The sequence below is a fragment of the Cyanistes caeruleus genome, chromosome 7, assembly GCF_971803275.1.
Source record: "Cyanistes caeruleus chromosome 7, bCyaCae1.hap1.1, whole genome shotgun sequence".
NCBI classification, from domain to species: domain Eukaryota; kingdom Metazoa; phylum Chordata; class Aves; order Passeriformes; family Paridae; genus Cyanistes; species Cyanistes caeruleus.
This window is the reverse complement of record NC_141707.1, coordinates 26,308,922-26,324,062: the sequence shown is the minus strand read 5'-3', so window position 1 is coordinate 26,324,062 and position 15,141 is coordinate 26,308,922. Positions and strand designations below refer to the sequence as shown.

Genomic DNA, 15,141 nt, shown 5'->3' with positions numbered 1-15,141 from the left:
CTGGGACCTGCCCTGACGGAGTTAACCCTCTGCGGGCCCGGCGGCGCCGAGGGGCCGGGGATCCCTGCCCGAGGGGGCGGCGGGGGGGGCTGGCACCGGCCGGAGCTGCCTCGCCACTCATTAACCCGGGGTTTAACCATTGACGGTCCCGCCGCGGAGGGGGGGTTAACCCGTGGGCTGCCAGGGTGTCCCGGCCGCGGGGCAGCCCCCCAGTGTGTCCCCCCCACACCCGCGGGGGTGACAGGCGCCCGGCATCGTCCCCCCGGCTGCGGGGCGGGAGCGGGGTGCCGGGGGCGGACCCCGCTTTCCCGCGCAGCCCTGGCTCCGCGGGGACGTGTCCCTACGCACTTGGGAGGCCGGGGGGGACGGGGACACAAACCCCAGCGCCTGTGTGTCCCCCTCCGGGGCACCCCTGAGAGTCACCGGCCTTGGCGAGGCGGGGAGAGGGGCACGGGGGGCACGGCCCCCGGAGCCGCTCACAGGTCGCTGCCGGCAGCGAACCGGCCCTCACCTCCTGCCCAAGTCCTCCTTCCCTGCCAGCACCGCATCGCCCTCAAGCCCCCCCGCACCCCGAGACCTCCTCCGGTGACAGACAGCTGCGGACCCCCCCCCAACACGGGGGGGCACCCCCCCTCCACGCACCGTCCCATCGCCGCTCGGATATCACGCGTGGCCCCCGCCCCCTGGAGAGGTGACACCCCCTCCAGCACCCCCCCGTCCCGCGGGGCCCGGGGACCCCTGTGCCCTCGCCGCCCGCTCCTACCTGCTTCATGACGCTCCCGAAATCCATCCGGGGTCTCGCCTGCCTACATCCGAGAGGGACGGCACCGCAGCCTCACCTGGCCCGGGGGGCGCGGGGGGCGGCCGGAGGGGCGGCGGGGGGCAGGCGGGAGCCCGGCGTCGCCCGGGCGGGCAGGCGTGAAGGCAGACTGCAGGCAGAGCCCCCCTCCCTCCCCGGGCCAAGCCTGGAGAAGGAAGGAAGGAAGGAGGGAGGGAGGAGGGAGGGGAGGGAAGGAGGGGGAGAGCCGAAGGGTTTCGCTCCCCAGAAGCGGGACCCCGGCGATGGAGGGGCGCGGGGAGGTCCCGCCGGCTCCCCGCTCCCCTCCGCACCCCCGGGCCGGCCGGAGGCTGGGGAGCCCGGGGCCGCCGGCCCCGGACCTGGGGAGGAATGGGGTCCCGGTCGGCTTTTTCCACCGCTCCCCTCCCTTCTCTCGCTTCTTCTCCCTCTTTCTTCTCCTCTTCCCTCTCCCCAGCTGCACGGCACGCTCCAAGTCCGGCCCCGCTCCGCTCCCCTCGCCTCCCCCAAAAACGCCCTTAAAGGCAACCGGGAGCCTGACTCGAACAGCTGGCTCTGGGGTAGGGGTGCCGGCAGGTGGGCAGATCCCCCCCCCAAAAAAAAAAAAAAAATTTATCCCCCCCACACCTCCGCCACCTCTCCCTTCAAAGCTCCTCGCCCCCGGTGCCGAGGGGCCGCGGCGGGCGGCGGGGTGCAGCGGGGTCGGGGCCTTATCGCCCCGCGTGACGCCACCGGCGTCCCTGTGCCCTTGGCGGGGGGGTGGCAGGGACCGCTGTGTGGGGCCCTGCTTGGGGCCTGCCTGGCACCCCCTGCCATATGCAGGACCAAGTGCCCAACGAACGGTCCTTGGGTGTCCCGCACCCCCAGTGTTGGGGAGGATGTGAAGATTTATCGGCCCGTCTCTCAACTAAAAATCAAAGCCAAAATGCTGGAAAAGCCCCTCTGTCCCTCAGCACGTAAAGTCATGCCAGTCCCAGCTTGCCTGTCCCAAACCTGGAGTGTGCCCAGCATCCCCCTGGCCTTCCTCCTGTCTCCCTTCCTCCTCCTTCTCCTCCTCCTCGGGGGGCTGCATGTCGATGGATGGAGCCCTGGTCTCCCTTGCTGCCCCTGGGGAAACCCAGCCCCAGCCCTGCCGTACAAGCAAGCGCTCAGTGCCAGGAGACCCCACAGCAAAGGGGGAAGCCCACCAGCAGAGGCCCAGAAAGTGGCGAGCTGGCCAGGGAGGCGGCAAGCCAGGCACCCGGCCCAGTGCTGTTGACATTTTCTCACCCAACGCCTCCCCGTTCCTGTTTGCATTTCCGTCCTGAAGCCGTGGGCTCAGCCAAAAGGCTGGAACTGGCTCTGCTGGAGCGGTGCAGGACCCCAGTACCCCTCCTACCTCACCACCCCTTCAAAAGTCACCAGGGAGGGGTGTGTGGTAAAGGGTTCTCCCATTGCCCACCTCCATGTCCCCCTAAGGGACATCAACCCTGTGAGTACACTCCAGTTCGAGGAGATCTCTCCCAGTCCCTCCGTGCCTCAGTTTCCGCAGCAACCCAACAGTGCCATGGGATGGGAGCACCAAAAGGCACTGTGGACCCCTTCTGCTGCCAAGGACAAAGCACCAGAGCCAAACATCTCTGGAGGGCATCTCCTCATCCCCCTCCCAAGCAAGCACTAGGCAGCCCTTCTGTCCTCCCCAGCACCCAGCAGCACAGGGTCAGATCCCAACAGCCACCACTCTAGGGACAAAACCCCATGGCCAGAATCCACTGACATCTCTAAACAAGTCCCAGGCCAGGATCCACAGTCCACAAAAACCATGCGTCCCAGAAAGATGGGAGTGCTGCAGCAAGGATGGAGGGGCAATGAATATCCAGCACCAGCAGAGCACAGCATGGACCCCAGCTCCAGCACAGACCCCTGCACAGGCCCCAGAGCCCAAACTCCTCAGAAGGAGGCTGCAGGATGGCTCCCAGGCCCTGGGAAACATCAGCAGAGGAAGAGCTGGGGCCACATGGGAAAGTATCAGCAACTGAATGGGATGGAAATGAGTGGGTGAGTGAAGGGCACTGATAGCACATCCCTGTCCTGGTCCCCAGGGCAGTGACAGGAACTCTCCTTTGGGGACATGACGTGTCTCTTTCACAGGACACAGCCAGAGAAGTCCTGACAACATCCTTGAACTACAGCTGCCAAAGTATCTCCCAGAGCCACAGGGTCAAAGTGCCAGTGGGAGCAAGTCCAGCGGTCTGCAAAGTGGCTCCAGTGACTCCCAGCACCCCAGACAAACCACCCCTCCCATGAAACAGCTCCTCTGTGATCCAAAACACTCTTGAGCATCATTACCCCAGATGTCAGTGGAAGAAAGGAGACCTGGGGACCAGGCATCCAGGTGCATTCATCTCCAGAGATTAAAGCACACAGGAGATAAGCCCCAGGGCAGGATCTGTAGAGCCTTTCTTAAGCCAGACCTTTCAGCTGTTTTGGGATCACTGCCACCTCTTGGAGGGTCCTGGGAGTCCCAAAGGACTCAGCAGCCTTCCCAGGGCAAGTCTCAGGAGGACTGGCTGTGGGGGATGTAAACTGGTCTGGGAAGGGAGAAAATCAGTGGGAAATGAGGCAGGCCTGGACCCTGGTTTCCACCATGAGAGGGGTCTGGGAAGATGGATGCAGCCCTGGGAGCTGCTGGGGAGGGAGGCTGGTGGTCCCCACTGCCTCATCTGACACCTCCCAGGCCAGTCCCGGCCAGTGCTCACCAGTGCAGCCAGCATGGGCAATCTCAGCATCCCCTCTCCCCTGCCCATCCTCTCTGTGCAGCACCCCGAGGGTGCAGAGAAGGGCCCCAAGTCCTCCAAGCAGCCAAGCCGGCCCCCCACAGGAGCTGAGAGGCCGAATATTTGGGCAGTGACGTAAAGAAGGGGGAAAAGGAAAGAGGCAAGGAAAAAAAAAACCAAACAAAACCCCCTGCAGGACCTGCTGCACAAATACCTGGCACAGCACCGGGGCAGGGCTGAGCCCCACAGCTCCCCATCCCTCCACGCCAGCTGGGCCCATGCCAGGGTCAAGGACATATTCCTGCACTATTCCTTCCCTCCCCCGCCCCGCCCACTCTGTTGTGGAGAGCTGGGGTGTTGCTCATTACCTGTGCCAAAGCACTGGGGGGGCGGCTTCGAACGGGGGCATCGGGGACAGGGACCTGACGGGCAGCTCCTGTGTGACCAACACGCCATCCCCTCAACAGCACGGGCAGAGGCAGAGTGGCCGGGGCAGGCAGCAGGGACCGGACAGCCACAAGTCCCAGAGCAAGAGCCTAGCACAGCTGGGACATGGATGTCCCTTCCTTGCTGCCCCTGTTCCTGGCACAGCCACCGGGAGCCTGCAATGCACAGCCATACGCCCCAACACTGCCTGGGCCCCTGGCCATGGCACGGCTGGAAGGTGACGATCACCAGGAGTCAAGCCTTCCCGGAAGTGTCCAACCACCCCTTGCCTCAGTTTCCCTTCCTAGTTCTGACTTGCTTTGCGAGCAGGGGGTATACCCAGCACCAGCTGAGGGGTGGCACATCCCCTCACCACCACCACCACACCTGCCATGGGTCCTACAGCTGCCCAAAGGCCCGACAACGCCGCGGGCACTGGGAGCGATTGCTCTGGCCGGGACATGCCTCGCTGCCCAGCCCTGGCCCTGCTCCAGCCCCCGGTTTAATGATGGACAAACCTGCCCCCCCCGGAGTCCCATTGCAGGGGGCACTTGAAAAACAACCCAGGCCTGGCATGAGGCCAGCAGGGACGGACGGCAGTGAACGGGGAGCACATGCATGTGACCACCCGCCTGTGTGGGAGCGTGCTTGTGCACACAGATGGATGTTCTTGCACACACGTGCACTTCCCTGCAGCTCATGCACTCATGCATGCATCTGTGAGCACACACGGTCATACACATACACACTAGTTCACATACACAGCCACACACACACACACGGGGCTCAGCAGCCTGGCATGGCTCCAACGCACACTTTCAGCTGCCCAGGAAGAGACACTGGGGGGACAACCCCTAGACCCCTTGGCCCCATGCTGTGTGATGTGCCTCAGTTTCCCTCCTTGAGACAGCCCAGCACCCCCACTCCCCCAGCACTGGTGGGCCCCTGTGTGGCAGGGGCGAGCAGGGCAGGCTGGAGCCTTGCCAGGCCCAGGGGCTGGCACAGGCGCCATTTCCCAGAACCAAGCACCAGCAATCGCCAGCTGACTCGGCAGCCAAACACCACAGCGCTCCCTGTCCCCCAGCCAAACCATCCATCATGGGGCCAGCTCCCGCTACGGGAAGCAGCACAGTCCCCCATCTTTTCTCAGCCTCTCCAACCAGCATCATGGCAAAATCCAGCCACAGTCAGAGTGAAGGCATCCCGGGGGACAGGGACACTCCTAGGGTATCCCTTGATTTGAGACATGCCAGCATGGCCCCACTGCTCAGAGCATCCTCGGTCAGGAGAGGAGTGTCACCACCAGATCCTGGCTGTTCCACTGCCGGCACAGGCTGACCCATGCCTGAACACAGGCACAGAAGTACTGCACCCCACACCATGTTCCCTGCCTCCTGCTGCCCTCAGGCAGGGCTCAGTGACTCAGTTTTCCCCCTTTTCAAAGGAAGATACACCCCCACAGTTTTGGGCAGGCAGTTTGGTGCAGGGAAGGAGGGAGGGGGCAGGCAGTGTGTGTCACATGCATGCCAGTGTCCATCCATCCAACCGTCCCTCTCAGAGAGAGGGAGGGAGGTTTACTAAGCAAGGAAAAATCCCTGAGCAGAGGCACAGGGTGCAAGGAGGGCCTTACATGGGCATGGGAACAGTGTTGTGCTTCCCAGCTGATGAGCGTGCAGCTGCCCTGGCCTCTTCACTGCCACCCGCGGGCACCAAGCATCCCACCAGCATCATTGCCAGCACAGGGCAGTGGGTTCCACCACTGCTCCCCCACTGTCTTTCAGGCAGGAGACTTGAGGGATGCAGGTCACTGCCAGGGCACAGGTCCTCCCCTCTCTGCTACTGCTCTGCCTGCTCACTGCCTTCTCATGGAGGGGGCACTCACCAGTACCCCAAAAGCTCCCAGGTGCCCTCACATACACTTCAGTGCCCCCCTCCCCTTATCCCCATCACACCCGTGGTACCCCCTGGCACCCCATGCTGATTACCAGCAGTACAACTCTTTACACCCCACCCACACCCTCATCTCTCCCCCCTCCCCTATACCTGGTCTATTTGAGGTTTGTAAGTGGGGGCTTTCCCCCATCTAGGCCAGGATGCAGATGGCTGGGAGCTGGCCATGCTAGGGGGCAGAACAAAGAGGTGGAGCAAGTCCCAGGGAGGTAAATATGGGGACCAAAGAGTAGACACTGCCTATAGCATGGTGGGGCAGACGCCAGGGCCGGGAGACGCCAGAGCCAGGGGACACCAGGACCTTGGCAGCATATCCCAGGCAGGAAGAGGGCACATTGCAGGGTGCAGCTGCCAGCACTTTGGGGGTGAGTCCATCTTCCCTCTCCAAAGTATCCTGGAGGTGCAGGGGTTAAACATGAGGGCCTTCAGGTATACAAAAGGCCATTTTTGCTCCATGCCAAGCCCCCTCCCCACATGCACCTTCCCCAGAGACCCTACAATAACAAGCCGGCGTGAGTCAGCTGGCCATTTGCCCGACCGGAGGAGCCCCTCCCTGGGCGCTGGCCCAAAGGAGATCTGCAGAAGGCCCCTGGCCCTGGCCCCATGCACGCTCCCCCCCAGCAGCAAACCCCTCAGCTAGCTGGCCCCACCGAGGGGGCTCCAGCTTCCAGCAGGCGTGGGAAGGGTGATGGAGGCTAATGAAATGCAGCCGGCCGCGAGAGCGAGCCATGGGCTGCCCCTGCGCACAGCGTATCCAGATGCTGGGAGCCTGGTATGAACCCCCTCTTGATGTACAACCCCCTGTCAGACATCAGAGAATTCCCACCAGGTTCACACCCAGACACACACACTTCCTGACACTCCCTCCTGCCTGGAAACCACTAGCAGATGCTCCCTGCCATTGCCTGCCGTACCACGGGCATCCCCTCACCGCACACCACTCCCAGTTCTCCCCACAGCACCCCGGCAAGGCCACCTCCTCCGACCTCAGCCTTCCTGGCACCTTTGGCACAGGCTGCCCGGGGTGACACAGGGTCCTGGGGTGGCCTGGAGTTAACATAGGGTCCTGGAGCTGCCACAGCTCCACAAAGCCTCCCAGCCACCTCCATCCAGCCCGCTCAAGGCCCAGGGTACCCCATAGCCCCCACTTCCCCCAAGAGCCCAGCTGGGGTTCGGTGCCAGGGCTGCTGCCAGAGCCTGCCCTGGCACCCACACTGTAGCACCCTGCAAAGCCCAACGTGTGCCCGGCCCCTGGCACAGCACCCCCCCCTTTTCTCTCCCTCCCTGCCCAGCTGGGCACAGGCAATGGGCACGGGAACAGGCATGTCCCAGCCTACGCTGTCTGCCTGGGGCATGCCAGCCTCTTCCCGCCCAGGATGCCAGCCCCAGAGATAGCTGGCATACACGCCTCCCCAGGGATTAAGAACACGAAGCCTCCCCTGCCCCGGCAGCACAGTGATGGGCACCATGCCCACCTCCAGCTCCTCGGAAAACCTGGGTTGCTGTAGGGTCCCCCTCTGCCGGTGCAGCAGCTGGATAGACAGACACCACTGGGCATCCTCAGTTCACTGTCTCCTGCCGGCAGGATCTGCCACAGGATCCGCCCCCGGCTGGGCATCGGCAGAGGTGCGCAGCCTGTGTGCAGCTGGCAGTGCTTGGCAGCGGCGCATGGCACCCATGTGCAACAGCACTCACCCTGGCAAAGGGCACCCCGCTCCAGGCACTGGGGCACAGATACCTGCTGGTCTGCTCTGAGAAGGGCTGCACCCCAAAACCCAGCCTGGTACACAGACAGGTACATGAGCAGGATGGCACCGTCAGCCTCACCCAGAGGTGATGCCACTGACACCATGATGAGCCCAGAGCCAGCAGCCCATTTAGGTGCCCATCCACTGGTTCAGCTGGCATGGACCACGGCATCCTCCCTCTGAGTCCCCAGCACCCCAGGCAGGGTTGGGGACACCTCAGGACACTGGCCTTACCTTGGATTGGCACTTGGTGTGGCAGGAGAGCTTGCAGCCTGTGGGGGAGAGAGAGGGGAGAGGGGTTTATTTGAGGCAGGAGAGGGAGCGGTGCTCGGGGGCAGTCTGCAGGCACCCCACATGCAGGGCAGGGAGACGGGAACCCGACACTGAAGGGCACAGAGCACCTTGGCACTGGGCACTGGCTGCCAGGACATGCACACGCATGCAGGGACGCCCACACCTCGCACCGGTGCGCAGACATTCCGGGTGGCACCAGCACGGCACAGCAGCAGGCACACAAAACACGGCTCTGGGGCACACTCGGTGCCAACGTGCCAGCGAGTGTGCGCGCGTGCGAGCCCCAGGGCTCAGCGTGAGCAGCAAGAAGGGAAACCATGCACAGACAGGTCTCATGGGGCCTGTCACGGACACTGGCATGGCTGAGAGCACCACAGGGGTGCTGCCATTGCCTGTGCTCCCTCCCTGCTTCCCACGCACTGCTGCCGCACACTTTCACCCACACCCCCATGGAGGGCACGTGCTCATGGGCAGTGCAGGCGTGTTTGCACTGCTGGGGACACACACTTACACGGGGCACCGCTACACTGCCTGGGTAGCCCTGCAAAGACACGTGTCCCATCCCCAGGGGACACAAGGGTCCCCATGCAGCATGGCCCAGGCCACGGCCGCACCCCAGTCCCTGTTCCCCTTGGGCCTGTTTCCTGCAGCACAGGAAGCCTCATTGTTCCAATTTCCTCTGTCCGCCCCTCGCACGGGGCTCAGCGACACCACACACGTGCGAGGGCTCGCGGCCCTGCCTGTGACCCACTGGGTGCCACGAGCAGCAAGCACGGCTCAGGGGGTGAGCACCCACCTGTGTGCACAGACCCGCACCCATGTGCGCATACGTGGTGGTCGCTGCACACTCATTGCACTTGCATGAAGCTGGCACGTGGCCAGTTCCACGTGGGACACCTCAGGGTCTCCATGGGCCACCCCTGCCTCCCAGCCACCTTCCCACCCCCAAAGGCACCGCACACGCTCTCTCACAGCCACAGCTCTTCCTCTAACACACGGGCACACGTGTGTGCGCAGAATGGCACAGGCACACATTCCCACATTCAGATCCTCGTGCATGCAGGCATACACACACATCCCTGATGTCCTGATCCTTCCTGTCCCCGTGCACGTGTGTGCCCACAGCCCCAGCTCACCTCTGCAGGTGCTGCCCTGGCGCGTGATGGCCTGCCGGCAGATCCCGCATGCCTTCACCTTCTTGAAGCTTGTCATCTTGAAGCTGTGTGCTGGAGGGGCCTCCAGGTCCTGGGGCTGAGGAGGAACATGGGGCTTCATCAGCGGGAACAAGGTGGCACCAAGACCCAGACACTCAACTCTGACCTGCCAGTTTCCCCTGGGCAGCGACTCATCCTCCACCTATGTTCTCCACACCCCTTCACCTGTGGCTGTGTCTTCTGCAGCTGCAGTACAGGGTATGGGCTACAGGATACGGGGTACAGGGCAGGGGATGTGGGGTATGGGGTGGGAGATGGGGGTACAGGGGAAAGGGGGGGAGGGGCACTGCCTCCACCCCTTTAAATAGTCTCTGCTGCCCCCTGGCGGTGCGTGCCTATATGTAGTGTGTGTGCACACATGCACATACGTGTGTTCACATACATTCGTGCATGTGCATGTACACGTGGGTGTACCTGTGTATGTGCACACAGAAGCATGTGTGCTCACACAGAAGTGTGTGTGCACACAGAAGTGAGTGTGCACACAGAAGTGAGTGCACACAGAAGTGTGTGTGTTCACACAGAAGTGTGTGTGTGCACACAGAAGTGTGTGTGTTCACACAGAAGTGAGTGCACACAGAAGTGTGTGTGTGCACACAGAAGTGTGTGTGCACACAGAAGTGTGTGTGTTCACACAGAAGTGAGTGCACACAGAAGTGTGTGTTCACACAGAAGTGAGTGCACACAGAAGTGTGTGTGTTCACACAGAAGTGAGTGCACACAGAAGTGTGTGTGTGCCCACAGAAGTGTGTGTGTTCACACAGAAGTGTGTGTGTGCACACAGAAGTGTGTGTGTTCACACAGAAGTGAGTGCACACAGAAGTGTGTGTGTTCACACAGAAGTGTGTGTGCACACAGAAGTGTGTGTGTTCACACAGAAGTGAGTGCACACAGAAGTGTGTGTGTTCACACAGAAGTGAGTGCACACAGAAGTGTGTGTGTGCCCACAGAAGTGTGTGTGTGCACACAGAAGTGTGTGTTCACACAGAAGTGTGTGTGTTCACACAGAAGTGTGTGTGTGCCCACAGAAGTGTGTGTTCACACAGAAGTGTGTGTGTTCACACAGAAGTGTGTGTGTGCCCACAGAAGTGTGTGTTCACACAGAAGTGTGTGTGTTCACACAGAAGTGCGTGTGTTCACACAGAAGTGTGTGTGCACACAGAAGTGTGTGTGTTCACACAGAAGTGTGTGTGTGCCCACAGAAGTGTGTGTGTGCACACAGAAGTGTGTGTGTTCACACAGAAGTGTGTGTGTGCCCACAGAAGTGTGTGTGTTCACACAGAAGTGTGTGTGCACACAGAAGTGAGTGCCCACAGAAGTGTGTGTGCGCACACAGAATGTGTATGCACATACCATGTGCGTGCGCACACAGACTATGTGTGCACGTGTGTCCATGCTGTTTGTGTCCACGTGTGCAGTGTGTGTGTGTGCATACACAGGTGTGCACAGGTGTGTACATGCACATGAGCATGTATGTGAATGTGTGTAGATAAACGTGCAGATAATACATCCATGTGTTTGCATGCATGTGCGTGTGAGTACACAGATACATGCACAAAAACCTGTGTGCACACCCAGATACGTGTGGATGCTGCCAGGAGAGCGCCTGTACTGGGGGTGTCTCACTGTCATGCTGTGTTTTGGGGTACATGGCAGGCAGCATGTGTTGAGGTCTCTTGGAGGGGTGCAAAGGGGGCACAGAGCCCCCTGAGCATGAGCAGCCATGTCCACCCTGTCCGGCACAACCCACAGCAAGGGGAAGCTGATGCCACAAGTGTGACCAGGATGGAGCCAATCTGTGCAAACATGTGTGTGTTCACACATGGGGGCTGAGGACAGGGAGGGGTCTTGGCACAGCTACAGGCAGCCAGTTTTCCTCCTGAACCCCCAGTCGATTGTTTTTTGAGGCGGGGGCAACCTCTGGCAGCACGCCAGTCCTGCCCGCCCACCCGCTGCCAGATGAAGACGTGATCCCCTGTAAATCCGCCTTTTCATGCCAAGACTAATGAGATTAAGCAGAGGCCCAGTGCCCCCCCCTTGCCTTGGCGCCCCACTCTCCTCCAGCCCACTGCACCAGAGCCAAAAGGGATGGTGCCAAAGTGTGAGGGGGCCAGGTATGTCCCCAGAGAATTGTCTGCCTCAGTTTCCCTAGTGCAAACACAGACGGGAGATGGGCCGTGCACATGCACTTCACGTGCCCGTGTGTGTGCAAACACCCCCGGGGCTGTGAGGGTGCTGTGTGTGCAACATGCAGCGCATGTGTCATGGCACTGTGTGTACGTGCACAGCTGCAGACGTGCGTGTCCCCCCCAGCCACAGCACCATGGGCACACCGTTCACTGTCCATGTGCCACCATGCACACTCACAGGTTTGTTCATGTGTGTGCAAGCCCCTCTTCCCTGGGCACCTGCTCCCACAGGGCCACTCCCTTGGCAGCCCCCAGAGCTACCTCCTGGGTGGCTGTGTGCACACACACACACACACACACACACACACACGTGTGTGTGCTCAGACGTAGCGTCACCCACCCAGCAGCCGTGGGAAAAGCTCCCCCAGGACAGGGGCTCCCACGCTGCAGTTGCTGGGTGACAGCAAGACCTCATGATGCCATGAGCTCCTTTGCATATGCAAAGCAGCATCAGTGCTGCAGGGTGCCCCGGGAAGAGGCCTTGCCCCCCGCTCCCAGGACCCACTGGGATGCCCAGGGATGCCGACACATCTCCCATGCACGTACCCCCCACTATGCCCTGGCCTCCATGGCTTCATTAACAGTAATTATCCTCACTAGTGAAAGAGCTGTCCCTTTGATTCCCACCCCCCCAGAGTCCCTTCTGCTTGTCTCATTGCCAACACCACTGTGCCAGAGGGGGACCAACCCAGCACCCAGCTTTATGGCCCCCCAGCCCCCTGCTGCTGGAGAGGCACTCTGCCTACCCAGTGCCACTCTGCTAGCCAGGGAACCAGCCCATCCCACGAAACAATCCAGTCCCAGCTCCATACTGGCAGCATCTCAGTTAGCCTCCCTGCCCTCAAGGCTGGAAACTTTTGGAAGGATGCAGGGCTGTGGGCTGGAGGACTTCTTGGGCATGTCACCAGGATACCCACACATGGGTACCCACCTCCAGGTGCAGCACCCACATGGTACAAGAGCAGGGGTGCCATGGGCCCCCCCAACACATAGACTAAAGGAGGCTGGAAGGGGACCCAGGTGTCCTGGGCTGGAAGAGGCACCAGACAGAGATGCCAAATTAATCAAGAGCTGGGAGACCTGGGTTCATTGCCCAGCACTGCAGAGAGTGCAGTGGCAGGGGGGGTTGGGAGAGAACCTGTGACACCCAGTTTCCCTGAAGCTAACAAAGCCAGGGTGGGAAGAGGTCACCAGGACACCTGGGTGCAGTCTTGTAGGCTCCGGTTCACACAGAGTTTTACAGCCCGCTGGGCCCTGGAATCCAGCTTGGTGACTGGGGAGGACGCAAACCCCCACTACTAACTGGATCCCCCCCAGTTTCCTGTGCTTCCCGTCCCTTCATGGGAGTAGCAGAGCCTCTGCCCCAGGGAACGGTGGAGCCGCCGGCCAGTGGCGCAGGCTGGGCATCGTGGGGGATCAGCCTCCCACCTTCCCCAACCCTTCCACAAATCCTCCTACAGCCCAATGTCCCGCATCCCAGCCCGGACCCCTCTTCGTGCACCCCCCAGCCTGCTGCCCACCGCCGCTTCTTTTCCGCCTGGGTCCCGCTCCGCTCCCCACGGTCCCCGGAGCGCCTCCCGGCCCCGCTCCCGGTCCGGTCCCCCCAGCCCCACCCCGATGTCCGGCCGTCCCTGGCGGTCTCCACTCTGTCCCGGTTCCCCCAGAGCCGGTCCTAGTACCGGTCCAGCCCCGCCAGCTCCCCCTGCCCCCAGTCAGCCCGTCCCGGTGCAAACGCCCCCTCTCTCCGTCCCGCTCCCCTCGCGTCCGGTCCCATCCACCGCCCGCTCCCGGGACCAGCCCCGCTCCGCGACCCCGGCGCTGCTGTCCTGCTCCCCCCGGTGCGGGCCGTACCCAGAGCAGGCAGGAGAGGCACAGCCCGGTCATGCTGCCCGCGGCGCGGCCCCGGCCGGCCGAGCCCCCCGGCCCCTCGCTCCGCCCGCCCGCCCCACCCCGGCCCCTCGCCGCCCCTCCGGCCGGGGGGAAAAGGGGAGCGGCAACTCCCCCCGACCCCGCAGCGCCCCAATCCAGTTGGCTCGGAGGCGTCTGGGACACCCCCCCCAACTCCAGCAGAGGGGCTGCGGGACTGTGGGGGCCCGGAGTGGGGCTGTGCGTGTCCCAGGCTCCCTCTCCCCCACTCACACACATTTGGGATCCATTTCCTCCGCTGACCGGGGGAGACCCGCCACCCACGTCACCCTCATCCCTCCTCCGGCCTCCAGCGGGTCTTGCGGCGGGATGCACCCCCCCCATCCCCAGCCGAGTCCCCTGGGTGGTCCCAGGATGGGAGACGGGGAGGGATCAGCGGACATCCATGCGCGGAGCTGGGGGGCCTCAGCGAGGGGGGACAACCTCCAGGCGGGACGGAGAGCGGCTCGGCAGCCTGCAGCCCTGGAGGGGATGGATTTGGCAGGGGGGTGCTCCAGCCCTTCCTGGGGGGCTAGGCCGTGCGGCACACCGTTCCCTCTTTCTCCGGCAGTGCTGACTCCGGCTCCAGCCTGGAAACTTGTGCTCAGCTGGCCGTGACCATGAGGGTGTGAGTCAGGGTGCGGGACGTGCCAGGGGGAAGGACACACCGGCAGGACGAGCCACGGCTGGCATGGAAACCTGGGCATGGAGAGGACGTGGGCACTGTAATGCCCCCCTCCCCATCCCTCAGTTTCCCATCTATACTCTGCATAAAACCACCAGCGCAGAAAGGAAGGGCAGGGTGGGACGGGAGGGAGGGGGGCTGCCCTTCCCAGAGACTGGGGGACTCCTCCCAAAGTGCAGCATCCTCTCCCCAAAATACCCCTGTCTCATCGCCCTCCGCCCCACCACTGTGCTATGTTCACCCAGCCCAGGGTAGTGATACCCCTGTGGGGACGTGCCAGCTGGGACGGGGGACAAGGGGACACTTCTCACCTCTCCATGCCAACCAGATCCAGGGACAGAGGGAGGCTGGGGGGACTGATCCTGCTCACAGCACCAAACAAGCAAAGAGCCAGCCTCGCCCACCCCCTCACACACCCATCCCCACCATTACACCCCTCATTGATCAATCTGGTTACTGCTCACAAATGAAAGCCCCAGTGGAGAGAAGTTTCCACACCCCCCATAAATCACCTCCTCCCATTCACTGCCGTAACAATCCCAGGCTCCTCAGAAGGGCAGGGACAAGGGTCATGCGACAGGGACAGGGCAGCCGCAGGGACACAGCCCATCACCATCATCTAAGGCTCGTTTTCTCAGCAGGTGGACACACACGGGGTCACTTAGCACAGGGACATCCCCCACCACGGTTCCTAGTGGTGTAGGCATGTAGTCCCAGTGCAGGGCCAGCCTTGGCAGGACTCCTTTGTGTCCTGGGGTCACCACATCCCCAAGGTCCCCACATCCGCTTCCAGCAGAGCTGTCCCCACACTGCTCTTGGGTGCACAGGGCACACACACACACAACATCACACATGTCCCCCCTGTGTACATGCCAGGACACGTCATGTACGCCACACACACAGCCCATGGCACACATGGTGGGTGGGTCCCACGTGCGTGGGTGCACAGAACGGACTGAGACACCCCTCTACAACAGCTCACACCAACATAAAGCCCTGCTGCTACTGCCCCCAGCACACACACCCTATGTTAGGGGACACACACCCTATGGCAGCACCATAGAGACCTCCTGTGCACCCACACCCGTGTGAGCTGCAGCTCACTCTCACCTCAGTCCCATCTGCATGCCCATGAACACACATGCACAAGTACACGTTACATCCCCCCACAAGTCCGT

The 15,141-nt window shown here is 62.2% G+C and overlaps 1 protein-coding gene across 14 annotated transcripts in view; it reads right to left on the bottom strand.

Moving 5' to 3' along the window:
* The window catches only part of TNS1 (tensin 1), a 69,759-nt gene that overhangs the window by 53,104 nt on the left and 1,514 nt on the right, over window positions 1–15,141 (bottom strand). For 3 of the 14 annotated variants that reach the window (XM_086898838.1, XM_086898842.1, XM_086898847.1), the window contains exon 1: window positions 764–947. In XM_086898838.1, coding sequence (XP_086754964.1) covers window positions 764–790 — 27 coding nt within the window. In that variant the 5' untranslated portion in view covers window positions 791–947. Of the gene's footprint in view, window positions 1–763; window positions 1,004–7,910; window positions 7,949–9,106; window positions 9,222–13,224; window positions 13,297–13,512; window positions 13,885–15,141 lie in introns of those variants that run through there. The other 11 variants (XM_086898829.1, XM_086898832.1, XM_086898837.1 and 8 more) reach the window with 9 other exon arrangements.